Here is a 26881-nt window from a genome sequence, read left to right as displayed (position 1 = left end):
CCCTTACTTGGAAAGTCAGATACAGTGTTACGTGTTACTCTTGCAGACAAACCTACCCGTCAGGCTAGACCAGTCTAAAAGGTAAACTGAGAGGTAAATAGCAGCCTCTTAGATAAAGTACGTGTGGCAATTATTCGCCTCACACACCTTTTAGGAAGTGACCTGGATCCAGAATATCAAAGATAATTTGATTTAAACGCTGCCACTGTAAAGATAAGAGAGAGAGCGGCACAGTAGGATCGTGAGTGTGTGTCGGAGCAGCTGATTCGTCTGTCAGCTGCACAGAATTTGTGGAATCTGAGAACAAAGCCGGTATGAAGGAGTGGAAGGGTTACGAGTTGTGAGATGACATGCCGGGGAGGGAACACATGAAGATCAACGGCTCCTGAGCGCAGCCGAATACTGAGAAAGGGAGACATGCTGTCCAAGAGGTGAGTTTTACATTGATTTTTGTGTGTTCAAACTGTCTTTTTCAGACACACTGATCACTTGAACTCATTGATTTGTTTCTTATGTCAACATGAGGTTGGGGACGAGGCTGCTGCAGAAAAATAAAATGTGCTCAGGACTGAACTTGTGAACCCAGAAAGGATTGTTTGCAACATCAAGATATTGTATGTGTTCTGGGCAGCACTTGCCAACATGGAAACAGTGTGACTTTTTGCCAGAGGAATGAATGAAATCACTTTAACTAGAAGGAAGGGTGACGTGAGCTGGCCTGGGTCGTCGTCACACAACAGGAGTCAGTAGTGGGAACTGTGATAGGCAGCACTTATTCCCAGAGACACGCCAGGCTGCAGTCATGTCGAACTCCCAGGAGCAGAGCCTCGATGAGAATGCCGTGTTCCTGCCGGTGAATGAGGCCTCCCCGGAGTTCCTCCATTGCGAGAAGGAGCGTCAAGCAGTGGAGAGGCTCCTAAATGCAGGACCGGAGGCCTTCTACAGCTCCGTGGGCACAGAGCGCTCCGGCTGCTTCCTGTCCTCTGAAGAGGTCAGTCAGATCACCAGCTGGGCTCAGGACTATCGCTTTAACCCGCTACGGGTGCAAAGACAGGAGAACGGAGAGGAAGGCAGCTCAGAGACGGAGGACTTCTGTACCACATACTTCCCTTCCCACTCTGACGCACCGACCCCGGACCTGGAGCTGGGCTGGCCTGAAAAAGGCCCCTGGGTGCCAAAGGGGAGCGTTACAGTCCACACCAATCCTCCTGCTGAGGGAGAACCCTCAGTCAGACAGATCATCAGACAGCACTTGCAAAAGGCTGGCCAAGTATGCAAATATGATTTTCATGCATGAACACAACACATTTTTTCATATGGGTGGAGGTGGGGCACATTTTGAGACTCAATGCTTTTATGTTGTACTTTTTTGCTCCAATATATTTATTTGGTGACTTTAATTTGAGATTTTACTTGAAAAATATAGAATAAACTAAAAATACACTGCTTCAGATTAAACTATTCAATGGTAAACTATAGAGTATTAAGACATGAAGTAATCTGCACCAGCTGCAACCAGCTACAATGATGCTCAAAGGTTAATGCATCAATAAATGTTAACACTCCGACATAAGCTACTTCACTTTACTACATTTTGCTGGTAATACTTGTTCAGTTTTACTTGTCGAGTCCTTCATCGAGGTAAATAACACGATGGACTGAAGGGTTCCATTTTGTGTGAGACACTTTCTGAATAATCCTGTCAAGGCTAAGTGACAATTTTGTGTACTACACAGGTAATTGCCATCGTGACAGACAGATTGACGGACGGTGCAATAATTGGCGATTTACATAATGCTGCTTCGCGGGGTGTCCCTGTCTACATCATCCTGAACCAAAGGTCCATTCAAGAGAACTACACGCTCAACAGGCTCAGGCATCCGGTGAGTCACCTCCTGCAAATCAGCACACACCTATAGCAGCCATGCGCTTGTGTATGTTTAACATGGCGATGAATAAACCAGAGGCTTTATTTTGCCAAAACCGAGTGCCACCAGTTTAACAGAGCAACACGTTGTGTTGTGGAATTCTTTCTAACAAAGGTTACATCTCAGTGTGAGTGTTATTAAAAACTTGACACACTGCATACATACTCTAGAGAGGTATCTCATACACGGCTTCTAGTTTGGCATTCTTATCTTAGGAATGTACTTCTAACGCCACTTAGTTAAACTGGTTGCACAGCATTCAGTGTCGTCCGTGTTTCTTTCTAGTGGTGAAATGTTTGTGCCTTCTGTTGAAAGCAAAATGAAAACAATCTTATTTTCATGAATGCAGTGCATGAAATTGATGAACGCAGACTCACGACTGAACAGAACTCTCCGTCTATAATTGGGGAAAAGAACAATTAAGTCAATTATATAATATTAATTATACTGGTATGCCATGACTACAACAATCTAATGCACAATTTTTTAGCCATGCTATGGGGTGTGGCTCTAGGGTTGTTTTGACAAGCCACCTCTTTGGTACAGACTGAAATATTTCAACAACCATTTGATAGGCTGTCATGCAATTTGGCACAGATGTCCATGGTGCCCAGAGGACAAACCCTAGTGACGCTGGTGATCCCCGCTCTCCTGATCTGGTGCCACCAGCAGCTCAAAGTTTTCAGTCGCCTAAAAATCCCAAAATACAAGTATGAACCTGATAATGAGCATGATATGTCCCCTTTAATGTTTCGTCTAGCACCATCATCAGGTCAAATACTTTGGTTTATGACTAAAACCATCAGACTCATCTGTACTTTGTGTTTAGTCCTAATTACCAAATATTAGCACGCTAATATGCTGAAATATGATGGTGAACATGGTAAACATTAGCCTATACATTACCTGCAAATCGTCAGCATGTTAGCATTGTCACTGTGAGCATGTTACCATGCTGATGTTACTCTCACAGAGCTGCTAGCATGGCTGTAGACTCTTGTTTACATGCAAACCTTGTATATGATGAAGGATATATCACGGATATACACCAAGTTTCAATGTTTCATTCTCGAGTTTCAACTTAAGCTTGTGATCTGGTAGAACATGCGGGTCCGTGTTCTTGGAGGGAAACCCTTCTGTTCGAGGACGGGACGAATGGTGATTGGGGAAATGAAAGACAAGTTCATTCTGGTGGATTTAGAGGCAGTGATTCATGGCAGCTACAGGTGAGCAATCGTGTCTTTCGTCTTTTCTATATGCATCACACACACTTGAGAGTGATGTAACATCACGCTGTCTTTGCACTCTGCAGCCTCACGTGGACAGACGCCCACCTGCACCGACAGCTGATCACTGTTCTGGGCGGCCCGGCTGTTGACTCATTCGATAGGGAGTTCAGGATCCTTTTCGCTGCTTCTCTCCCCGTCCCAGACACATGGAGGGTTGCAGGTACTCATGTTGATGTGATGAGTCATCAGCTGAAAGACCGCTCAGATCTCGGGTTTAAAAAACATCAACATTCGGAGTTTGAGATTACCAACCCTCCATCCCCACCTGCTGATTACCTCCTGGACTGGGAAGCCATGGGGGTTGTCCAGAGAAACCGCTGCTCCCCGGACAGTCCTCATGTTCAACACGAGGAAATCATGGCCAAGGAAATACCACTGCAGAGCAAAGTGCTGTTGGATAGAGATACACCCATTATGGAGGGTTTTACTTACAATGGAAACCAATTTGCGGATAAGAAAAGGTACATGGAGCATCTTGACTTAACCAATCTAAGTTGTCTTTGGCCCAAGCATACAGTATTTAAAGGTGCAGTGTGTAGGATTTGGTAGCATCTAGCGTCTAAGAGCCACAGAGTGGAAAACCGTGGTAACGCCGTGAGCCTCGCTCAGAGCCAATCCTTACGATAATAACACAACTTTAGGAGCAACGGAAGCCAGGCTGCGGATGGCGGTACCTCGGTTTTGCACTCTGCAGCTCACGTTACCGCAGTTTCACAAGTGTGTCGGAGAACTACGGTGGCCTTCAGGTAACGTAAAAGCGTGAAAGTCTCTCTCTAGAGCCAGTGTTTGGTTTGACCGTTCCGGGCTACTGTAGAAACATGGTGGAGCAACATGGCGGACTCCGTGAAGAGGACCCGCTCCCTATGTAGATATGAAGGGCTCATTCTAATCTAACAAAAACAACGATTCTTAGTTTCAGGTGATTATACACTAATGAAAACATAGTTATGAATATTATATTCCATTTCTGCTAATAGATTCCAGAAATGCTACACACTGTTCCTTTAAATTCACTTTGCCATTTACACAAATACAACTTTTGTTGTATGTAACACAAGAAGGTTTTTTTTTTTTTTTTTTTTTTACTATAATCTACCTTTTACTGAAACTTAAACCAAAATATTGAAACATGGTTTATTTTTCTTATCATTCTTTGAATAACTTCCCCTATGTAGTTCTAGCACAGCATAGTTTTGTTGTGCTACAGGTTGTTTGCATGACTTTATTGATCTCTTTTTGCATGTGACAGGGTATATGAAAAAACCTCTCCAGTGACAAACAATGGGCCATTTAAATCGACACCTTTCAAGTGAGTCTTGTTACAGATAATATTGACATTATACAGATTAAGAATATTGACTATTGTCTTTTGCTGCTAACGTTTTATGCAAATCTTTGCCAGGGATCTTGATCATTCACATAGCAACACACAGCTCTCGCCCACCAGCCCGACAGCTCAAGACAGAATGAAAAGGTAACACCCAAAAGATGAAGGAAGCACATTGGATAAATTGTTATTTAAATATCATATCCAAAATGAAATGTGTTTTTTTTTCTTCTCCTGCAGGGTGGAACAGATAATAAATAAAGCCATTTCCAGGCAACTCTCCATAGAGAAGAGCACCACTTTAGATGACAGAACAACAACAAGACTTGATGACAAAGCAAAAGAACCAATACACAATATGATCATACTGTCCTCTCCTAAGAGAAAAGAGCGCTCAAGGGGGGAGGTCTTCTTGGAAGAAGCAAGCTGCATAAATGAAACACGCTCCAAAGTGGAGAAGACGCCATCTTCTAGAGTAAGTACCTCCCTTCTCTGTAGTAAAGCACTTGAGTTAAACGTGTGAAAAAGCTTTGAGAAAACTGAGATGCATTTCTCTCCTCACAGAAACCACTCATCCTGAGAATGCCGCAGTCTGAGAACTACAGCTCTCTGAGTGACATCATGAAGAGGATTCAGCCTCAGCAGAGCACTTCAGGACTGCTCAAGAGAGGAGGAAAGGTCGCTATGTCAGAACTGAGCCAGTCCATGGTGGACCTGAGCGTACACAACACAGATGATGACAGGGGAGTCCCGGTGCCGAGGTTTAAGGCCAGTGTAAGTGTGTGTTTCTCTGTGTATATGCTTGTGTGTACTCTTGAAGTAGAACTCTAATCCTTTACTCAGTTTGTCGCCCTCAAGCATATCATTTTAATGTTTTTTTGTTATCATCAATCTCCCGTTTCCATGGCAGAGCTTTGACCCGGATCACATGACACCTGCTCTCGCCCTGATGAGGAAGAGGAACGATGAGTTGAAACCTTTATTATACAGAACTCCAAAAAACTTTCTGCCCAGAGAGAGGCCTCGCAGCTCCAGTTATGGACTCTGGAGGAGGTCCCTGGCCGAGACGGAGGGAGAACAGGAATGAGGAGCGACATGTTCTGTAATGACATCTTCTGTCACCGAGGAAAGGCAGCTGCCAGCAGCGGATGGTTACAACATCTGCAGTGTTAATCACCCAAACTAAGCCCAAAACAGGCTGTGACTCTGAGAATAAAACCATTGTTATATATGTAGGATTTATATCTGTTAATTTGATGTCCCACTGAATTTGATGATTAGATGTTTCACTGTACAGTATATACAGTGTGTTTGATGCAAGGCTTTATGACTTTATATGTTTAAATAAATAAAATTGTTCTGTTAATGCTGCTCACTGTGAATGGTTTTAACTGTTTTAACCACTGGGCGGTTGTCGCAGAAAAATTTAATTATAGAAGGACCTTTTGATTGAAATTTAGAATCACTATTTTATTAAATGTTACATTTGTGTTGGATACAGGTACACAAGGGAGTAAAAGGAAATGGTGCCGATAAATTGACAAAAAAATGTCACAAAGAAGATGCTATTTTTTTGTATTAAGGTTAGGACATACTGGCCTTAATGTAACATTATACAGTATATCATGAAAAAGAAGGTATGAGATAAATAAATGGTTTTAAAGGAAAATGTTGAGTGTGTGCTGATAGGATGTAAAAGGTCCAATGTAGCTGGAGCCAAAAGGCCTGTAGCTAACAGTGAAGACATGGAGGTCATGTCCTCAGTATTGTTTTCTGGGATTTGGCGGGCTTGAAGTGCAGTTTACAATACGATTTAAAAGTGAGTTGTTGTTTTTTTAAAGCTGATACCAATACTTTTGAGACCGCAGGGGGAGACCGTAGCTTTGATGTCCAGGGCCGGAGTTTCTGATTGCTTTCACTCAGCTCGCTCCACCTCACGTGCATGCGCGCACACTACACACTGTAGAAGACTTCGTAGCTCTGAGAATATCTAGTGAATGTACAGTGGACGTTTGTACACAAATAACTGCTGCAGCTCCTCCAGACCAAAAGAGGTTTCCCGTGTCTTGTGAAGTGACAGGGCTCCGCAGCGAGTAACGTTATCGTCTCCGACCAAAACTCCGGTGTCTCCCCTGTTCCCTCCGGCCGCGGTCGGGAGGCAGAAGCAGGAAAAGCCAACACTAGGATCAGCATTTATTCATGGAGAGACCTCCGTCTGCTCAGCTAACATTACTGCCAAGCAGCTGAAATATAGAGTGATATTGTGGTTTTAGCTGACGTGTGTCGCCTCACTGTTTTGAGCGATGCTCGTTCATGTCTATTTAGAGCGAGCAAGCGCGAGCCCGACTCTGACTTTCGTTGACTTGACGGCCACAGGTGTCGCTGTCAACAAGCATTTCTGATTCTTACAAACAGCCCCTTTAAGAATAAAATTATATTATAAGCCTATATTGTTTTCCTCTCTCTGCACATTTTCGTTATTTGCATGTAATTTGTTGGATTTTAACCTAAAAAACAAATAAAACTGACTACTGAATAAAACAATGCGTGACCCTCCAGTCCAGCAGGTGGCAGTGTGCACCTCTCACATCACTGTAGAGACCGCCTTCTAAAGAGAAGAAGCAGAAGAAGAACTCCCGGAAGCACATGGTGGAGATGTGTCGCTTCAACTCTACTCTGCTGCATGTTTACACTTTTCTTTTGTGTTAAATCGCCAGATATCAGCACTGGCCTTTAAACGTGTTGTTTAGTTTAGTTTTCTGTTTTGTTTGCTAACGTGTAGCAAACACGTTTAATTCATTTCATCATGGTTCGAGAGAAAAGGTGAGTTTAGCTAAAGTTAGCTGAAAGGACTGCAAACCTTCATACACTGTTTTCTCCCTTTTCTTGTGGTCATTAACAGATAGGGGGGACGTGTTATGGGACCTTTTAGTTGTCTAATAAGTCCCAATAAGTCTCTAATAAGATGGGACCTACAGGAACTTATATAAACATCTGGATGTCTTAGAGCAGAGGTTGAATCTCTGTCTCCTCTCTGTTGCTGCTCAGGAAGATCAAGATACCAAGGCTAAAGAAGACTGAGCGATATGATGAGAATGACCCTGAAGCCTACAAGAACATGCCTGTCCCTGATAAGGTGAGAGGACTCAGCAGAGGACATGTCCCTGCTGTGTGTCTTTATACCACTGATAGAAAGGCCCATTACAGCCTGGATGTATGTTATCAGAGTCAGAATGGTGTTTATTGCCAGGTGTAAGAGGTGTACACTAGGAATTAGCTTTGGTTTTGTTGGTGCAAATAAGTAGTATAATAACAAAAGAATAGATAAAAACGTTAGAATAAAATAAGAATACATTTTTTTTTTTTTTAAATCTACCAATATACAATATTATTATTATTATTATTAATAATCATATTAATATGATTATTATTATACAGTACAGTGTGATTCCAGTTGGACAGAGTTGCACAACATAAATGTGTTTAAAATATGTTAAAGGTTTTATTTAGTTTCTACAGTAGCACACACAAGTGGAAAGGAAAGGTTCAACATACTCAGAGCAAAAGAAATACGTTTGTATTATACTGTATGTATCCAACAAATGCTGATTATAGTAATTGTTACCTAAAGAAAACTTCAGAATAAACTTCATAATAATATATTATTATCATTATGATATTATTATGTATCCATGATACCTTCCTTTAAATCTCACTTTTATATTATGTTTTTTTCTTAACTGATGGTGCATTGTTGTAACTATTTATATGATTTTATTTTGTTTAGATCTTAAGTTCTGGGTGTTAGTTACTTTTATCATGCTGTTGTTGTAAAGCACTTTGTAACCTTGTTTTGAAAGGTGCTATATAAATAAATGTATTATTATATGTTTTAGTGGATACAGGGCATATTAAAAATGTAACTTAATCTAGAGCCGAGCAATATTGTCTGGCAAGTAAGTAAGAAGTGATTTCCCAAAATTCAAGGCCCTCTGCTTTCAGTCAAAAGTTATAAATAGATTTTATTATCGGGGCTACATGATCTAAAAACAAGAGTGATGTTTATCGACTACACATTAGTCTTTGGGGGATTTTTTAGATAGTATTATCCCTCCTGTATGTCAGGGGAACCTGCTTTGATCACTGATATGGTGCTTCTTCCACACTTCATCAATACTTTAATATCAAGAACGTTTTGACTGTTGACTCTGGTATTCTTGTATTAAATCAGAACTAGAGATGCAAAACAATCAGCAGTTATGTGAAAATTATGGCCAAACAGTTTAAACTGACAAATTTGAAAACTTTTCACTAATCCTGTTACTTTCTTATAATAACCATAATCTGATGATCTGTATTCTTATACATCAAACAAGCAGCTCTCAACCATCAACAATAACTCTGTTTTGGTTTTGTGGTCGTTATTTTCAACAGTCTGATTTGAACATGTCTCCTCTCTTTCAGAAATCATCACTGTACACAAAGGACAAAATCGATGAGTTTCACGATCAGAAGATTGCAGTAAGTTTACCTCAGTAGCAGTTCTGTGGTAAGTGTCTGGTGCTGTTTTACCTTCTCTTAACTCTTTGTTGCTGCATCTCTTTGCCACAGAAACTTCTCGCCAGCGGTGTCCAAATGGAGAGCGACGAGGAGGAACTGGATGATGAGGTGACGACCTATTTGTTTATTTGGATTTTGCTTCAGAAAATGTATGTAGCTCAAGAACAAATTCAAGCTCAGCTGAATTTCACAGGAGGAAGTGATGGCCCTGGACGACTCTGAGTCAGAGGATGACGAGGAAGAGGAAGAGGATGAGGGGACGGACATGGAGAGTGATCTAGAGGGGAAAAAAGAAGACGGTAAACATAAAATCATTAGTTCACGTCCAGGATGTGTTTTTACTGTCATACTACTAGCCTACATTTAACTGTAACTTTGTTGTCTTCCTCAGATCTTCCTAATGAAATGGCATGGGGCACCAAGAAGAAGATGTTCTATGACTCTGACTACATCACCACCAGTAAGAATCTTTTATCTCCAGCAATGTTATCGGAGCAATTCATGATCGTTTTGTTGTCTGTGTGGCTAATGTTTGCTTATGCAACATTTTATTTGTGTTATTATTACAGAGGGGAAAAGACAAGACGAGTTGGAAGCTGAGGAACAAGAGGAAGAAGAAGAGGCTAAAAATGTCCAAAACCGTTTAGCTGCGAATCTGAGCGAGGAGGATTATGATTTAAACTTTTTCCAGGTATTTTGTTATTGTAAATCTCTCCTGTACACCTGCAGTTAAAGCAGCAGTGGGTAGAAATAGAGCAAATATCATTAAAAAATAGATCATAGAAGAAAAAATAATGTGCCTCTGTGTCCTCCGGTGCTCCTAATGGCATCTGCAAGATTTCGCAGACCGGAGGAAAACAACCAATCAGAGCCGAGCTGGAGCCTTGCCGTCTCTGAGCAGCTGTCAATCACTCGCAAACTCCAATCAAACGGTCAAACTAGGCAGCGCTGATCAAATATGAATCAATATTCTGTTACTGTAATGACTATTTCTCTTCTCAAATCTTTTCAGAAACATCTTGTAGTGTACTGTTTAGCTGTAAAATAAGAAAGTTTGTGACCCGGCAGCCATGTTGAGATCAGTTGAGGAAATACCAAGCACCGCCCGTCAGCCGGAGCACACATTTTACAGCTAAAAAGTACACTACAAGATGTTTCTGAAAACACTTGGGGGGAGAAATAGTCATTACAGTAACAGAATATTGATTCATATATGATCGGCGCTGCCTAGTTTGACCGTTTGATCGGAGTTCAGCTCTTCCTGAAATTACCTGTTATTGGCCAAAGTAGATTTTTTAAAGCCTGAGAACAGAGCCATGAGGAGGTGCAGAAGTCTAGTTTTCTCTGAGAACACTTGAATTACAATATGCTGAAAGGTTATTATGGAATTTAGTTTCATTTTGATGCCAAAAACGTTTGGTCTACCCCTGCTTTAATTCCACATGTGATGATAGAAAGTGTTTTATGTGTTTTCTAAATGAAGGAATTTGCAGTGGAGGAGAAGGATGAAAAGAAGACTGTGGATAAAGAAGAGAGGATTGTGAAAGACCTGAAGCAGATGTCCCAGAAGGAAAAAATGAAACTTTTAAAAAAGGAGTCACCAGAGCTGCTTGAACTTATTCAGGACTTCAAAGCAAAGGTAAAACACAGGCATGCAACCAAAACACTAACATGATATTTGCTTAGTCACCACAGATCAACATGTAATTGATGTGAATTATTTTGTATGTGTGCAGCTTAAAGAGCTGAAGGATGAGCTGCAGCCCCTCGTACAGATGGTCAAGGACGGAAAGATCCCTCCAGGAAAGGTGAGCGCATTTAGCTTCACTAATGCAGTGGCCGTTCAAAACATGCCTGCGGGCCGATTGCTTGACTTGTGTTATTGCTGCTTGCAGCTTTTTCTCGAGAACCGCTCATCCAAACAACTTCACACTCGACACTGTGCTTCCTTGGGTCCTGAGCAATACACCTGCCATGACATAGTTGCATCCCCTAGCCATGCTAGAGGATACGCGTACATACATATAGATACGACTGCAACTAACGATTATATTCATTGTCGAGTAATCGTGATTAATCGATTAGTTGTTTGGTCTATAAAATGTCAGAAAGTGGTGAAAAATGTCGATCGGTGTTTCCCAAAGCCCAAGATGACGTCCTCAAATGTCTTGTTTTGTCCACAACTCAAAGATATTCAGTTTACTGTGATAGAGGAGTAAAGAAACCAGAAAATATTCACATTTAAGAAGCTGGAATCAGAGATTTTTTTTACAAGCTCTGTATGTGCACATTTTACCTCTCCCAGAATGTACAAAGTTACTAAATTTAAAAAGAATCTGCGGACAGCCGAGGAAGTAAGACTGCTTTTGTCCTGAGTGTATGTTTTATAATTTATACTGCTGTCACAAAATAAAGAATGAAAAAAAAAAAATACTGAAACCGATTAATTGGTTATCAAAATAGTTGGCGATTCCTTTAATAGTTGACATCTAATCGATTAATTGTTGCAGCTCTATATACAGAGACTCCTACCATTTTAGTTAGATTTCTAACTGTGAATTTGTCACCGGACCGAATTTTAAAGGCTATAATCAATATTTTTAAGTATCAAATGAAAATGTGAAAGAAGTCGCTCGTTGTGATGAACCTACAGTCAGTCTTAGAGCATCAGTTGCTGAGACTCCATCTACAGCCTGTTCATAATCAAAGCTAAATTCGTTTCCATAACCTGCTTAACCTGGGGCTCTATGAGTGTTCACACTGAAATCTACCACGGCTGTGATTAGGTTCTTAAAATGACTGTAATCACAACATCAGTTAGATTAATAATCAGCTTTCTTTTTTTTGGAAAGTTAAAGGCTATTGTTAGATTGAATCTCAATAATTTCCGTCCTGTTTTCCAAAGGGTGCTGACTACCTCAAGACAAAACAGCAACTGTATCTCAAGTAAGTTGTAATTAAATTGTAACGACATGTTGCAGAATCACGTCACGGCCCTACATTGAACTACTAATGATTCTTTCCTGCCACAGTTACTGCACAAACATCAGTTTCTACTTGGTGCTGAAAGCAAAACGAATCCCTGCTCACAACCATCCAGTGATTGAAAGACTGCTCACCTACAGAAATGTAAGTACACACACACACACACTGCCAGTAGAACATACAGTGTTAGTGAATGTATTTTCACCCTATATGTCAAGAAAACTGGGTAACACTTCATTTTACAGGTCTGTAAATTTCATGGTAATTAGCAAGTAACCTATTTAAAGTTTCTTTAGAATTACTGCCATTTTACCCCAATATTTACCTTAAAATTCATCGAAAATTACTTTATTATAGACATGATTTAATAATTATATGCTGAAATGGCATATAACGGTTAAAATAGGGCCCTTAGGCTTGAGAAGCGGCTGTGTGCTGCTCATCATCGGAGGTGGAAAACCAAAATTAATAGAAGACACTCATAATCTGGCACAAAACTCACCATTGTGTCACTTAATTGTCTACACAGATGTAACCTGGTAGCTACTGTAATGATTCAGGGAGTTTTTTAAGAAATTTCAAATAAGTTATTTGCCAATAAATTTAATGTATTATTATATTAATTAAATGAATTAATTATTAAATAATGTTTTCTAATAAAGTAATTATTGATACATTTTGAGGTAAATATTGGGGTAATTTGGCAGTAATTCCAAAGAAATTTAGAATAGGTCACTTGCTAAATATCACCTAGTTACAATGAAATTTGCGGACCTGTAAAATAAAGTGTTACCGAAAACTACACATATACTCTTTCATTTTGCATCTTTTAGTATGTCACTGTTTTTTGATACAACTTCTTGTGATACAGGGGATCATGAAATACCTCCTCAACACACACATCCACAGTAGTTATAACCATCTGTCTTACTGACTCTGTCTGCAGCTCATCAATGAACTCAGTTCAGTAGATGCTCGGCTTGCACCTCAGTTTCGCAAGCTGCTGTCTGGTGAGGAGACAAATGGGACCACCAGCAGACCAGCAGAGGGCAAGAAGACCAGAGTCTCCAGTAAGAAGGAAAAGGTGAGAGTTGTGTATTTTTTTTATCACTTTGAATCTGTTGCTGGTGTTTAATATGGAACTTGAATGATGATGATGATGACGTTGTTTGCAGGCTTCTGGAGAAACTGCACCTGAGGTTGAGAAGGACTCCGACTCTGACCTGGACGAGGAAGCGGCTCTGCGTTTCTACAGAGACGTGGCGGAGCGGTCGAAATTGAAGAGAAAGGGCAGTGAGCCAGAACCTGAAGAGTAAGTATGATTTGAGTCTTCAAAACGGCAGTTGGGACAAAAAATCAACTGGGGATCTGATAAACTGTGAATTTGTTGCAGGTTGGAGGAGAATGAAGATGAGGTGGAGGTGGAGGAAGATCCAGATGCTAAGAGAGGAATCACTTACCAGGTACAGAGTTACAACCACTTACACACTGAAATACTAGTATCTACAGTCAGATGCTCTCACCCTGAGTAACTTACTATTCATGATAAACACAACCCCATCAGAACAGGTGATCATATGCCAAGAGCTGAATGGATCCTCATTTTTTAATTATTTGGACATAAGTGGAAGATCAATGCTGCGTCCAAAATCATATACTACGCGCTACATACTCAATATGTGTACTAGCGTTCAACGTACTTTTGTCTTAATAAACAGTAGTACGTATCTTTACGGACCCACTGAACTGTAATTTTACGTCGTCACTTCCTGAGAGCCTCCACGCCAGTTGGAGACGCGTAACCATGGTAAACCGTGCCAACCTCATGTGACCAAAGCAACGATTTGTGAGACTCAAAGTCTGAATTTAAAAATTAAAAAAATACGCCTAGAAAATTAAAATCTTACACTTACTTAAATGTAAGCGTTATTGATGTTACAGAGCTGTCCATCAACGTCTGTTATGAACGTTGTCGTCACTACCACATTGCATTGTGGGATATATATGCCGCCGTAATGTCCAGTGTTTGCTTACTGTAATATTTCATTAGAAATAGTTGTGAACTATTGTTTTCATACTACGGTTTCAGACATGCTAAAAAATCTCTCCTACTGTTTTAGCGTACTAAATAGCATGCTAATATGGAATTTCAGATGCAACCATACTTTTATGCTGGACTAACAAAGCTGAATTGATCATCTTGTTCAGGTTTACATTATATAAGGAAGATTTAATTTAGAATTTAGTCTTACAGCAGCGTAGGTCTTCTCTGTATGTGGACTATTTTATTCCCACATTTTGGAAGACAAATCAATATATAGTGCCCCTCACACTGTATTCACTTCATGCATTACATGTTAAACTTTGTCATTTCTGAACAGTTTTTCTAATTATGTGCCTCTGCTATTTCCACAGATGGCCAAGAACAAGGGGCTCACACCAAAGAGGAAGAAGATTGACCGTAATCCCAGAGTCAAGCACAGAGAGAAGTTCAGACGGGCCAAAATCCGCAGAAAGGGCCAGGTTTGTATTCCACATGTTGATGTGATCATTTTTATTACACTGTTAGAGGGGAGACACCCAAGGGGAATACGGTAAAAAAAAAAATAACTAATAGATATTGCCATGAAACTTCCCCAGTTGATTACTCACATTAAGACAATTCTTTTTTTGTATTACAAGTTTTCTAAAAATATATGTTTAAATTTGAAAATGATACATTTTCTTATTAAAAATGTGCTTATTTGCACACAGTTCCAGTACAGGAATCTGAACAATTGATAAAGCAAAGTTCTAAATTATTGTTTCATTTTGTTGACACATTAGAGTCAAATGTCTTTACAGAGGGACTTCTCGATATCTCTTTTTATCACTCCATAAATCAGAAAATACTGTCAATAAATAAATACTGTCAATATTTCTACATGTTTTTAGAATTAAAATGTTGTGATATATGAACAAACCGCTCTTTAGAAACATTCAGAATATAGATAGGAATGAAACTGGAAAGTTTGGTGGATGTAAGTGCAACTGAAGTGGTTCAGAGTCTGAGAAAAAAAAAATCAACTTGAGAAAATGTTCGTTAAAGATATGGATTGTAAAATTTTATACATTTTGAAGACACTACAGGTGAATAAGGTAAACATATTTAACCAATACATATCACCGTGAAACTTCCCCAGTTGATTACTTGCATTAAGAAAATTACTTTTGTATTACAAGTTTCCCGAAATTATGTTTAAATATGCAAATGAGGCATTATCTAATGCCAACTTTTGGTGAATTTAGGAGAGACATAAATAGACAAAGTGTAGAAATATAAACACCTAAATGTATTTCGGATGTTTTTTTAATCACTAGTCTGAAAGAAGACATGTGAAAGCAAAATAGCCCAAAATCTCAAAATTGTTCAGTACATGAACGTTTTTTCCCGTAGTGTCTCGCTTTAAGTCCGTCATAAAGCTTCCAGGTAACTGTCTGTAGGCTCATCAGTTTGAATCAAGAATATACAGTATGTTGAATATATGTTGATATGTCAAACACGTTCAATAGTTGACATTGTTGTTCACGTTCACCAGGTGCGTGATGTTCGTCGGGAGGAGACCAGATACAGTGGAGAGCGGTCTGGTATTCGTGCTGGGGTTAAGAAGAGCACCAAACTTAAGTAACCAGGCAAGAATCCAAAATATGCTGCCAAGTGGATCCACTGGATTGATAAATACCAATGGGCTGTACTTTTAAATGTTTGTTTCAGGTGTGTCACACCTACCATCATAGCATGTCACTGAATCATCTGTAGTTGTCATACAAAAGACATCAAAATGAGTTTCCACATTGAGCAATGTGAATAAACATTTAATAAACTTTCAATAACTTGTATATTGTCCCTGTACAGAGCAAGGTTATAGTTTTCATTGTACTTTAGTTTTGACTTTTCAATTTCATTTTAGTTTTCAGGGTGCATTTGCTAATTTTAGTTCAGTTTTAGTTTTTACATATTTAGTTTTAGTTAGTTTTCAGAGTGTGCTTGCTAGTTTTAGTTTAGTTTCAGTTTTTCAGAAAGTTTTAGTTTTTATATATTTAGTTTGTTTTTGTTCAGGCCTTTTCATTGGAGAACTGTGTAGGAATGGCCATAATGTTTAATCTTCGTGGTACTTAAGTGTCTGATGTGAAGCAATTGTAGCATAGTGCCATCTCCTGGAAGGTCAAGTCTGTTAAGTTTCTTTGGTTCGACGTCACGAGAGTTGACGGAAATTCATGCTGACTCCTTTTTTCGGTGGTGATATATTATAGATAAAAAACTAAAACTGAAATTAATTTAAGCTCATTTTAATGTTATTTTTATTAGTTTTTTACCCAGGCGATATCGTTTCAGTTTAGTTTTATATAGTTTATTTAGTTTCAGTTTACCGACAATATTTTTCACAGCATATTTTTGTTTAGGTTTTAGTTACCGTTTACGATAATAACCCTGCACCCACCATTATACCGTTATACACAATAAGCTCAGAGACCCGGTTTCAGAGCACATTAAAAGAGCAAGGGAAAGCATGATGTGTTTATAGTTACTAAGGTTATGCAACCATACAGCATACTGAATATACAGTAACTTGTCAGCAGAACAGGGAACTATTAATTTCAGCCAAACTCAAGCTCAGGACCGGGTAAGAGCACAGACGACAACTTCCAGCTGGCGTCATTGACTCAAAACATGCAGCGTAGATGATTCCTGTCAACACCCTTGTTGACTTATGAACTTGTTGTGTGCTGACGTCAGGTTGCTCACTATCCTCTCCTCTATCTCCACGTTGTTCTTCGCATCCTCGTCGGTTATGATCAGCTCGGCCTGAGTCTCGGGGGTCACCACCATCACGTAACCCCGTCTGGAGTCCAGCACGTTGGCCACCACCGCCTGGTGCCTGTAGGTGTCCAGAGCCCGCCGAGCCTTGTCCAGCAGGATGGTTGCATCCGTCTCCAGCTTAAAAGATATGACGAAAGCCTGAGGCGCCCAGTCCTTCACCAGCGGGGAGAGGATCTTAGGGACCATGTTCAAGCTGAGCTGAAGGGGAGAAAAAAAAGTATATTCTCATTAATAACAAGGTTCAGAGCCTACAGCTATGCTAGCAGCTCTTTGAGGATGTTCTTGCTTAGAGCTAAATGCGCAGACTGACATTGCCATCCCTTGAGCTGTGCTGCTTTGCATGGCTGGAAAAATAAATCTTGCATGTACATTTGCCAGAATTTTTATTTTTTTTCCACTCACTTGAAGAGGTCCGTTGGAAGACTGGATTTTGTGCTCAGGCATCTCAGATGCTGGGATATAGAAATCAGACACCGCTGCAGCCAAGTAAAACATGCCCTTGGATCCTGAGTGTGGAATAAACAAGTTATGAACGATATGCAGGATAAAAGCCACAACTTTGTAAATAGTTGTTAATGTGTTACCTATTGTGCTGAGTGCCTGTGCGGCCGCTTTGAGCAGATGCAGATACTCCGACAACGTGCTGAACTCGATGGGCAGAAGGAAGTTGCCTTCTTTCACTTCCTGGTATCGCGTCAGTGCTTTGGCGATGTTGGGCAGCACCTGCCGGTTAACCACCACTTCGCCAGAGTTACCGGACGCTCCTTCTTCCCCGCCGCTGAACTTCAGGGCATCCAGCATGTTTATGGTGGAGAACATGCGTGCGTAGGGGTAGAGGGAGCGGTGCCTGTGTAGGAAGATGACAGCGTAGCCCGAGTCTAAGAAATACTCTGCCGAGGAGGCTCCTCGTCTGCCGCTGCTGAAGTTATCCAGGAAGCGAACGGTGCGGGACTCGAGGGGGACTTTGGTGCCTCCTGATGTGATGAGAACCACCCTACGACCTGCGTCCGCGTGATGCCTGGCGAAAGCGGACATCTTCTCTTTGACCTCCTCGACATGGGAGGGAACGGCAAATTCTTCGGCTAATTTGCCATCAATGGAAGATATTCTGGGTTTAGCCATCACCTAATGAAAGAGAGAGAGAGGAAAGAGGATTCAGTGTAGCAGAATAGTGATGGAGGTTAACAGTGAGACCTGCATATTTCCACATCCGATTAGCCTGCCTGTTAAACCTGTTGTGTTGCTGGAGGGAGCTTTCTAAAGTAGAAAATAACCTGATCATGTCATGAGGGATACTCAGTAGAAACCAGACACAGCTGCAGCAAAGTAAAGTATAGCATTGAATCCTTACTAGGCAAGAAGTGTTTAATAAAGGTCTATTGAGTTGCATTATGGGATGTGTAGGATCCAGCTGTTTTGGATCTTGACCCATATCAGGAACTAAAAATCTGGATATTTTGGTCTGTACTGCATCAAACTTGACCATTCTTTTTTTTATTCCATCTCTCACGTGTAGGGTTGCACCAATTCGACCTTTTCAGTCCAGATACCGATAATGATACCTGGGTTTTGGGTATCAGCCGATACCGAGTACCGATCCGATACCAGTGTTTAATTAATAAGCTGTATGCCTCCTTGTCTGGAAGTGACTGGGATCATTCTTTTATGTGTAAGGAAACATCGGGCCTGACTTAAATATTGCTTTCCTAACTTTGTAAAACAAATTGTAACAGATAAATACATAGATATAAATTTACTGAACTGTATTAAAACAATAAATCGTACTCCAGCAACTTGGTAAAAAGAACTTCAAAATGAATAGGAACTACAATTCAAGTGTAAACTTTTTTTATGCAGCAACAAATTAGTTATTTAAAATTAAAATTCCAGTATATAAAGTATTTAGTATATAAACATAGAATTGAATATATCGGCCCCATTGTCACCAATACCCGATCCAGCTATTTTAGTCAGTATCAGCCCGATCTCCGATCCGGTACCAGTACGTCCCTACTCACATGTCCCCCAACTCAAAGTGCAGTAGTAAATCAGCTGAGTACAACTTTAATGAAGCCAACTGGGTCGATATTAATATATAGGCCATTAAATAAAATGAAATTGCAGCCTAAAATGGCGAAAGTTGATAAAGAGGTTATTTAGAAACATTGGTGCCATTTCATAGTTTGTAAAATGTCCAGTTATTAAATATGTTGGTCTAAACTCTTTTAAAAAAATGTCTCAAATATCAATATTGCTATTGGCCTCAAAAATCCAGTATCGGCCCGAGCTCTACCCTTGGACAGATAAAGCCAACCACAGTGTGCAAAAGACTTATGACGATATATTGATATACCTATAACAGTGCAGAGCATATACATTTGTACAGGTACCTAAAATGAATGCAGTCTATTCTGTTGCCAGGGCAACAGCTTTTACTGGGCCCCTTTGTATTTCCTGTTGCACTGTTTGTTAAAGGACCCATATTGTAAAAAGTGACATTTTCATGGCTTTTATATTATAAAGCAGGTTTAAGTGCTTTATAAATACTGTGAAAGTATCAAAGCTCTCAATATATAGAAAAATACACACAGCCCGTATTCAGAAATTGTGCTTTTGACACAAGCCGTCAGGATTTCTGTCCATTTGTGATGTCACAAATCTACACTATTTAGACCATTTCACAGTTTTAAACGTAAACATTCTAAATGGGTCCCAGTTCATTTCCAGTTGCAGTGTATGTGAATGACATCAACTGACAGGAAGTAAACATGGACCCAAGCGTTGCCTAGTAACGCAATTCTGTTGCAATTCCATTGAACTGTACTAAAACGGAGCGTTTCAGACAGAGGGTAAATACAGGTATATTAAAGCAGACAGCATGAGGAAAATAATGTGTTTTTATAACATTACAGCATGTAAACATGTTCTAGTAGTAACCCCATATAAAAGCATGAACCTGAAAATGAGTATGATATGTCACCTTTAATGCAGTAGCTGACAGGAAGTAAACTTGGGCCATAACTGTTGCCCCTAGCAACCGAATGGAAATTAAAAAAAGCTAGTTATGATGGATGTTATAATGTCCAGTTTTAAAGAGGGTGTAGTTTGTGGTGCTGTTGTTTAACTACTGAGGTGTTTACATATAATATGTTGTGCACCTTATATTGTGATGGAGTCTAATATTGTAAACAGTAACAGCAAACTGCAACCTCCAGCATGACCATGAAGTTGAACTACCACCTCTTTAAGACAGTTAAGAACAATATGAACATTATGAAGAGGCTTTTTAACACACAGTATGCTACTAGATGTTCTCGATCCTTACAGTAATGTTACATTAACACGGACTACATGCATGTAACGTTAAATACACCTCACAGTGTGCATGAACCTCGCACTGACTGAACACTGACCTCTACATTCTGCGTAATAAAAGTCTCTTTGCTGGCTGAATGATTCACTACAGGAAACCAAATCGCTTTAGATCATTTTATCAGAGACGAAATAATAAAATGTTTTAGTTTAGCAGCCTTAATAATGCCAGGTGAGAGGGAAAGCAGGTGAGTCCTCTCGTGCCGTTACCTGCTGTTAGACATCAACGTGTCACCATGACAACACCCAGAAGGAAACAAAGCGGTTATTGTAATCACTATAGTTAACGATAAACCTGCTAAATGGCCGTACTTACTTTAGATTGTTTGTTCTCAGTCAGCTTTCACAACAACTTCTGCACTTCCTGAAAGCTTATTTCTGTGGTCTTTATAAAGACAGGAGAAAGCCGTGAGCGCCCCCGGTGGTCGCAGTCGGTACTACAAAGCACTAAATGGTTTAAAGCCAAAATACATGTCTGATCTTCTGCTGTGTTCTGAACCATCCAGACCTCTCAGGTCATGTGGATCAGGTCTGCTTAGTGTCCCCAGAGTCAGATCTAAACATGCAGAAGAAGCAGCGTTCAGTTTTTATGCACCAAATATCTGGAACAAGCTCCCAGAAACCTGCAGGACCAACTCCAACTCTGAGTTCATTTAAATCAAAGCTTCAAACGTTCCTGTTTGTTGATGCCTTTTATTAACCCAGATAATGATCTTATACTGCACTAGAGCTTCTACTCTTGTGTGTTATACTCTATTTTAGCTTCTATCCTAGCTTTTATTTTTAGCTTGTTTTTATTTTCTAATCTTTAATGTTTTATAACTGTTTTAATTATGTCTTAATGTTCTGTTTGCACTTTGTCTTAATGTTCTTGAATGTTAATGTAAAGCATTTTGAATTGCCCTGTTGCTGAAATGTGCTCTACAAATAAAGCTGCCTTGCTTTACTACTATCACCTCCACCACCACCACTGAGGATGTTTGTGAGTGAAATAATGTGCGTCACTCCTTTCTCTCACTTTCATATGAGGTGTCAGACATGATGAACATGAGCATCACCAGTGGCGCACACAGACTCCCAAAGGGCAGAGGGGGAAATCCTTTAAAAGGGGATCTTTTGGACCGGACTGTCCCACTGACTCAGCAGGTGTCATGATGACAATATAAAACACACTGAGGCAGTTTGATATTGATCTGAAGTATTTGGTGATCATCAGATCTTGTCGTTAGTCGACTCTTCTTCTTGTGAATCGTTTTAATCTCACTTCCTCAAAAAATGCTGGTTGGATCTATAGGGGTAAGATGCACCATTGATTGTAGACTACATTCTGGTGAGTATATAATAATGTAATTTCTGAAAGGAGAACTTTCTATTTATTTATTTTAATATCCCATGTACCAAGATACATATATAAAATTGCAGGTATAATGAAATGCAGTACGGGACTGAAATACCACGAAGGACACTGTGTAGTTTTTTCTGTTTTCTATTTTAAACCTCATGCAAAGAAAGAAATAACTAATTGAATGGTATATTAAAGCTGCAGTAGGCCGAATTTTTTTGGCATCATTGGGCAAAAAAAATTATATTATAAAAATATAAACATGGATAAGTTACAAGAAAAATAGAAATAGGAATACAGATTGTATGAAATATAAATATGTGTGCATCATCGAAATTAAATGGAAATATAAAATGAACTATCAAAGAAATCACATAAACTTAAACCTGCAGTAGTCAGTATATTTTTGGCATCATTGGGCAAAAAGTCCATAATAACCTTTCAGCATATTGTAATTCAAGTGTTCTGACAGAAAACTAGACTTCTGCACCTCCTCATGGCTCTGTTTTCAGGATTTCAAAAATCAAGCCCGTGACGGGAGACTTTGGCCAATCACAGGTCATTTCAGAGAGAGAGCATTCCTATTGAGCATTCCTATTGGCTGTACTCCGGCTATTGGGCGGTGCTTGGTATTTCCTCAACTGATCTCAACATGGCTGCCGGGTCACAAACTTTCTCATTTTACAGCTAAACAGTACACTACAAGATGTTTCTGAAAACATTTGAGGAGAGAAATAGGGATTACAGTAACAGAACATTGATTCATATTTGATCAGCGCTGCCTAGTTTGACCATTTGATCGGAGTTGGTGAGTGATTGACAGCTTTTCAGAGAGGACAGGCTCTAGCTCGTCTCTGATTGGTTGTTTTCCTCCGGTCTGTGAAGTCTTGCAGATGCCATTAGGAGCACCGGAGGACACAGAGGCACATTATTTTTTTCAGATTACCTGTCTCATGTACTATTGTCAGGATATAGAGACCATATTAATCAAAATAACTTTTTTTAATCATATTTGCTCCATTTCTCCCCACTGCAGCTTTAAATATAGACTCATACACCCTTTTAATATATAATAATTATAGACAACTTGTTTGTTAGATTTCGATTTGCAATCAAAATTAATCTGCACCAGGTTGCTAAACATTTACTACACATTTTTTCACATCTTAGTCTTGGTCTATTTGTTATTTTTTCAAATGATTATATGTATTTTTCTTTTGGATATGTTGATAACTTGATGTGACCTAACAAAATGCAACGTTTCCGCCCCTGCAGAGAATGCAATGATTGAAATGTTTCTTTGCTGAATGTTAAATACTTTTGGAGAGGTATTGTAGGCTGCTGTGAAAAATCTGCACAGAGGCTTATTGGAAATTCTGTGGTTTAAATAACTCTTCGACTGATTTTACAAACGTTTTTACCCTTTAGTGTCTCAGATACGCAGCGTTAGGGATGTCTGTACAAAACCTCTGTCTCTAAGTTTCATTCTATCTCAAACTGAAGGTCAGGGTAAGTCATTATTGCTGAAATGATTGATCACTTATTATGGATTTATTAACAGCAGTTCCCCTGATCAACCCACAAGAGGCGCTGTTGTTCTGTTGAATAGACATCCACAACACTTGAGCATGGCTGCTTTCTCTGTCTCAAGTTTGACTGTGCTAATTAGCCTGATTAGTTTCTGCACATTTTGTTGAGATGTATATGTTCATGATTTTAAAAACGAAATGGACATTTTACTGAGACACCACCAGTTAAATAGATAATTTAAGAGATAATTCAGGTTTTTATTAAACCCATACCTGGAGTCCTGTGTGTCAGTTCAAGAGGCACTCAGTTAGGCTGTTTAAAAAAAAAAAAAAAGAGATGTATAAAATCTAAAAATCAAGACAATACGAAACAGCTATCACATTATAGAAGATTTTAAATCAAATAGGCCAACATAAATTATAGGCCTATAGCAAAATATAGATTTAACTTGTAAAATGATTAAAAATAATAATAATAAATAATAAAACACAGCAAAGAGCTGTGTAGGTTTTTATATAGAGCTTTTTTTGTCAGGCCCATTGTTTTCCACGAGGTGACATTTTTCTTATTGCCTATATTATGGCCCTACAGCCAGAAGCTTTAGCCTTGTGAGTTGAGTGAAAGGACCTACAGTTAAAACCATAAATTAATATTTTAAGTCCTCAAAAATAACATGTTTCAACACTTTCTCTTTTTTTTTTTTTTTTTTTTAAAAGTTATTTTTTTGGGGGCATTTTCCATTTTTATGACAAGACAGTGGATAGAGTCTTGAAAGGGGGGAGAGAGAGAGAGTGGATGCGGAAAGGGCCACAGGCCGGATTTGAACCCAGGCCGCCGCGGTCAGGACCAAGCCTTAATACATGGACGCCCGCTCTACCAACTGAGCTAACCCAGGCGCCTCAACACTTTATCATAAGGACTCATAAAACAATTAGTTGAGGTAAGTGCACCATCCTGTATTAACTTTATTCTTTCTGTATAAAATGTTATAGAAATAATAAAACATGATGCTATAACTCAAATATTCCACATACAAATATTTAGCTGTATTACAGGAGGCAAGAAAAGGAAATTATGACAAGGTCAACATGTGCTCACTAGACTGGTGAGGACCAGGGCTGCGGATATCATTGAGGTCATGACCTTGGTATTTTTTACACTGTACAATGGCGAGTTAGACAAGGTGGGATTTTATAGGGCAATACAGGTTTTTTTTAACTCACTATATTTAAATGTGACTATTTTTAGGCCAAGAAAAAAGAATGAATGAATGAGTTCAGTATTTCACCACTAGAATTTGAAACAGCATTTAGACCAGTAGGGACCTGTGGGACATACTACTGCACTGAAAGTGAATTAATAAATGATTAAGTTTAGAGAAAGACTGTTATTTCTTTTTTCAGAAGTAGTCTGCAAATCAAATTGTGCAATAACCTTGTTTGTAGTAGCCTATTATATCTCTAGTAGAATCAAAAACAGTAACAATTAGAGTTATACATGGCTAACATAATGTAAAATTAAAATGGGGCCCACTGCATCTTTTAAGGTGGCCATTATTAGCTACACCCCTGTAGGCCTGTGTGTTGTCCTTGTCCAAGCTTTTATACCAATTATTTAATTTCTCTAGAACATATACTCCTAAAATATGTATATTTGAATCATAGATAGAATCTTTCATATGTTTCCGTCAGCCGCTGTGTTCTTTACTTTCTTATCAGTACCACTTTAAGATAAGGAACCGTTTATAAAAAGTTTGTAAGTTATACCTAATGACTTTAGTGGTTAATATCCTAAATCATTTACTAATGCTAGATCAGTTACTATCCATTCATAAGAACAAGAACAACTTTCAGGTGGCCAGGTTGCCAGGTTGTAAAAAAAAAAAATCCTCTCTTATGTGTTTATCCTCCAACAGAGGAGCAGAGCATGTAGACTTTTTAGCTCTTTAATTCACCAGGAAGACCCTCTAATGGACGACTTACTCTTCTGGAAAAAATGGCAGCAAATCTGGACCGAAATCCATTTATTAACAACATTTTAACACATACAAATATAGACTTAAATAAGGGTTCATTAGAAAGTGTGAACCCCAAAAGTACGTTTTAATAGATTACCGTCATTTACTATTATTATTATTATTATTATCATCATCATCATCATTATTATTATGCAATATTACCAAATAGAAAGGATACACACCAGTCAAATAGATTTTTCACAACCTGGCAACCCAAAAGTTCTTCTTATTAATGCTTGTAACTAAAAAAATGTAGATGATTTATTAACCTGTAATAAAGCCATTAATTGCAACTTATACACTTTTTTTTTAATAAAAGGCGACTTAGACAGTGATGCCCACGTGGTCTATCTACTTTTTCTGCTTTTATTTTGTGATCCTGTTTTATCATTATTATTATTATTATTATTATTATTATTATTATTATTATTATTATTATCATCATTATTATGCAGTATTACCAAATAGAAAGGATACACACCAGTCAAATAGATTTCTCACAACCTGGCAACCCACAACTTCTTCTTACTAATGCTTTAAACTAAAAATATGTAGATGAATTATTAACCTGTAATAAAGCCATTAATTGCAACTTATACACTTTTTTTTATAAAAGGCGACTTAGACAGTGATGCCCACGTGGACTATCTACTTTTTCTGCTTTTATTTTGTAATCCTGTTTTATTATAATGGTTATTATCATTATTATTATTATTATTATTATTAATAATAATAATAATAATAATAATAATAATAATAATAATAATATTCTTATTCTTATTCTTATTCTTATTCTTCTTATTCTTATTCTTATCATTATTATTAATATTATTATTATTATCATTATTTTTATGCAACATTACCAAATAGAAAGGATACACACCAAATAGATTTTATACAAACTTGCAACCCAAAAGTTCTTCTTATTAATGCTTGTAACTAAAAAAATTTAGATGATTTATTAACCTGTAATAAAGCCATTGATTGCAACTTCTACACCTTTTTTTTCTTTTCTTTAAAAGGCGACTTAGACAGTGACGCCCACGTGGACTATCTACTTTTTCTGCTTTTATTTTGTAATCCTGTTTTATCATTATTATCATCATTATTATTATTATCATTAATAATAATAATAATGATAATAATATTATCATTATTATTATTATCATCATCATCATCATTATTATGCAATATTACCAAATAGAAAGGATACACACCAGTCAAATAGATTTTTCACGATCTGGCAACCCAAAAGTTCTTCTTATTAATGCTTATATTGTAGCATTAACCTGTAATGAAGCCATTAATTGCAACTTCTACACCTTTTTTATAAAATGCGACTAAGACAGTGATGCCCACGTGGACTATCTACTTTTTCTGCTTTTATTTTGTAATCCTGTTTTATATGGTCTTGTTTTATCTTCTTCATTTAAAAAGGCTATAAGGCAATAAGGTATTTTAACACCTACACTTTACAATGCTCCCTAAATAAAGCTGATCAAATTGATTGATGCATTGATTGAGCTCGTGTGTGGGTTTGCACTGCGGGCTTGAAGCCTTTGACCGCGCGCTAGTTTCTGTGGCGGCAGGCGTGGCGTGGTGGTGAAAGGGTGAGTGAGAGGTAGAGGGAGGAGGAGGGAGAGAGAAAAAACCCTTCATGTGCGTCGGTC

At 38.7% G+C, this 26881-nt stretch overlaps 3 protein-coding genes across 3 annotated transcripts; 2 read left to right on the top strand and 1 right to left on the bottom strand.

Annotated features, from left to right (window-relative positions):
• Window positions 1-147: 147 nt before the first annotated feature.
• Window positions 148-5910, top strand: fam83e (family with sequence similarity 83 member E). Its single transcript, XM_037786317.1, has 10 exons — window positions 148-431; window positions 526-1270; window positions 1737-1883; window positions 3030-3154; window positions 3241-3678; window positions 4467-4526; window positions 4620-4691; window positions 4785-5019; window positions 5109-5318; window positions 5455-5910. Exons 2-10 carry the CDS (start codon window positions 803-805, stop codon window positions 5629-5631), a joined length of 1932 nt encoding a protein of 643 aa, XP_037642245.1. The 5' UTR covers window positions 148-431; window positions 526-802; the 3' UTR covers window positions 5632-5910.
• Window positions 5911-7148: 1238 nt separating this feature from the next.
• On the top strand, window positions 7149-15959 carry utp3 (UTP3 small subunit processome component). Its single transcript, XM_037777224.1, has 16 exons — window positions 7149-7367; window positions 7593-7680; window positions 9009-9065; window positions 9156-9212; window positions 9298-9403; window positions 9496-9564; window positions 9674-9795; window positions 10588-10743; window positions 10841-10912; window positions 12010-12050; window positions 12137-12233; window positions 13036-13173; window positions 13265-13401; window positions 13483-13552; window positions 14505-14612; window positions 15668-15959. The coding sequence occupies exons 1-16, from the start codon at window positions 7351-7353 to the stop codon at window positions 15755-15757; spliced, it is 1425 nt and encodes a 474-aa protein (XP_037633152.1). The 5' UTR covers window positions 7149-7350; the 3' UTR covers window positions 15758-15959.
• Window positions 15960-16464: 505 nt separating this feature from the next.
• ppcs (phosphopantothenoylcysteine synthetase) lies at window positions 16465-20782 on the bottom strand. The gene is made up of 4 exons (XM_037777236.1): window positions 20639-20782; window positions 17535-18075; window positions 17353-17456; window positions 16465-17148 (listed from the first exon to the last, which is right to left on the bottom strand). The coding sequence occupies exons 2-4, from the start codon at window positions 18070-18072 to the stop codon at window positions 16822-16824; spliced, it is 969 nt and encodes a 322-aa protein (XP_037633164.1). The 5' UTR covers window positions 18073-18075; window positions 20639-20782; the 3' UTR covers window positions 16465-16821.
• Between the last annotated feature and the right edge of the window lie 6099 nt (window positions 20783-26881).

The sequence above is a fragment of the Sebastes umbrosus genome, chromosome 1 (genome assembly GCF_015220745.1).
Source record: "Sebastes umbrosus isolate fSebUmb1 chromosome 1, fSebUmb1.pri, whole genome shotgun sequence".
NCBI classification, from domain to species: domain Eukaryota; kingdom Metazoa; phylum Chordata; class Actinopteri; order Perciformes; family Sebastidae; genus Sebastes; species Sebastes umbrosus.
The sequence above is the reverse complement of the archived record's forward strand: the minus strand, read 5'-3'. Positions and strand labels throughout refer to the sequence as shown.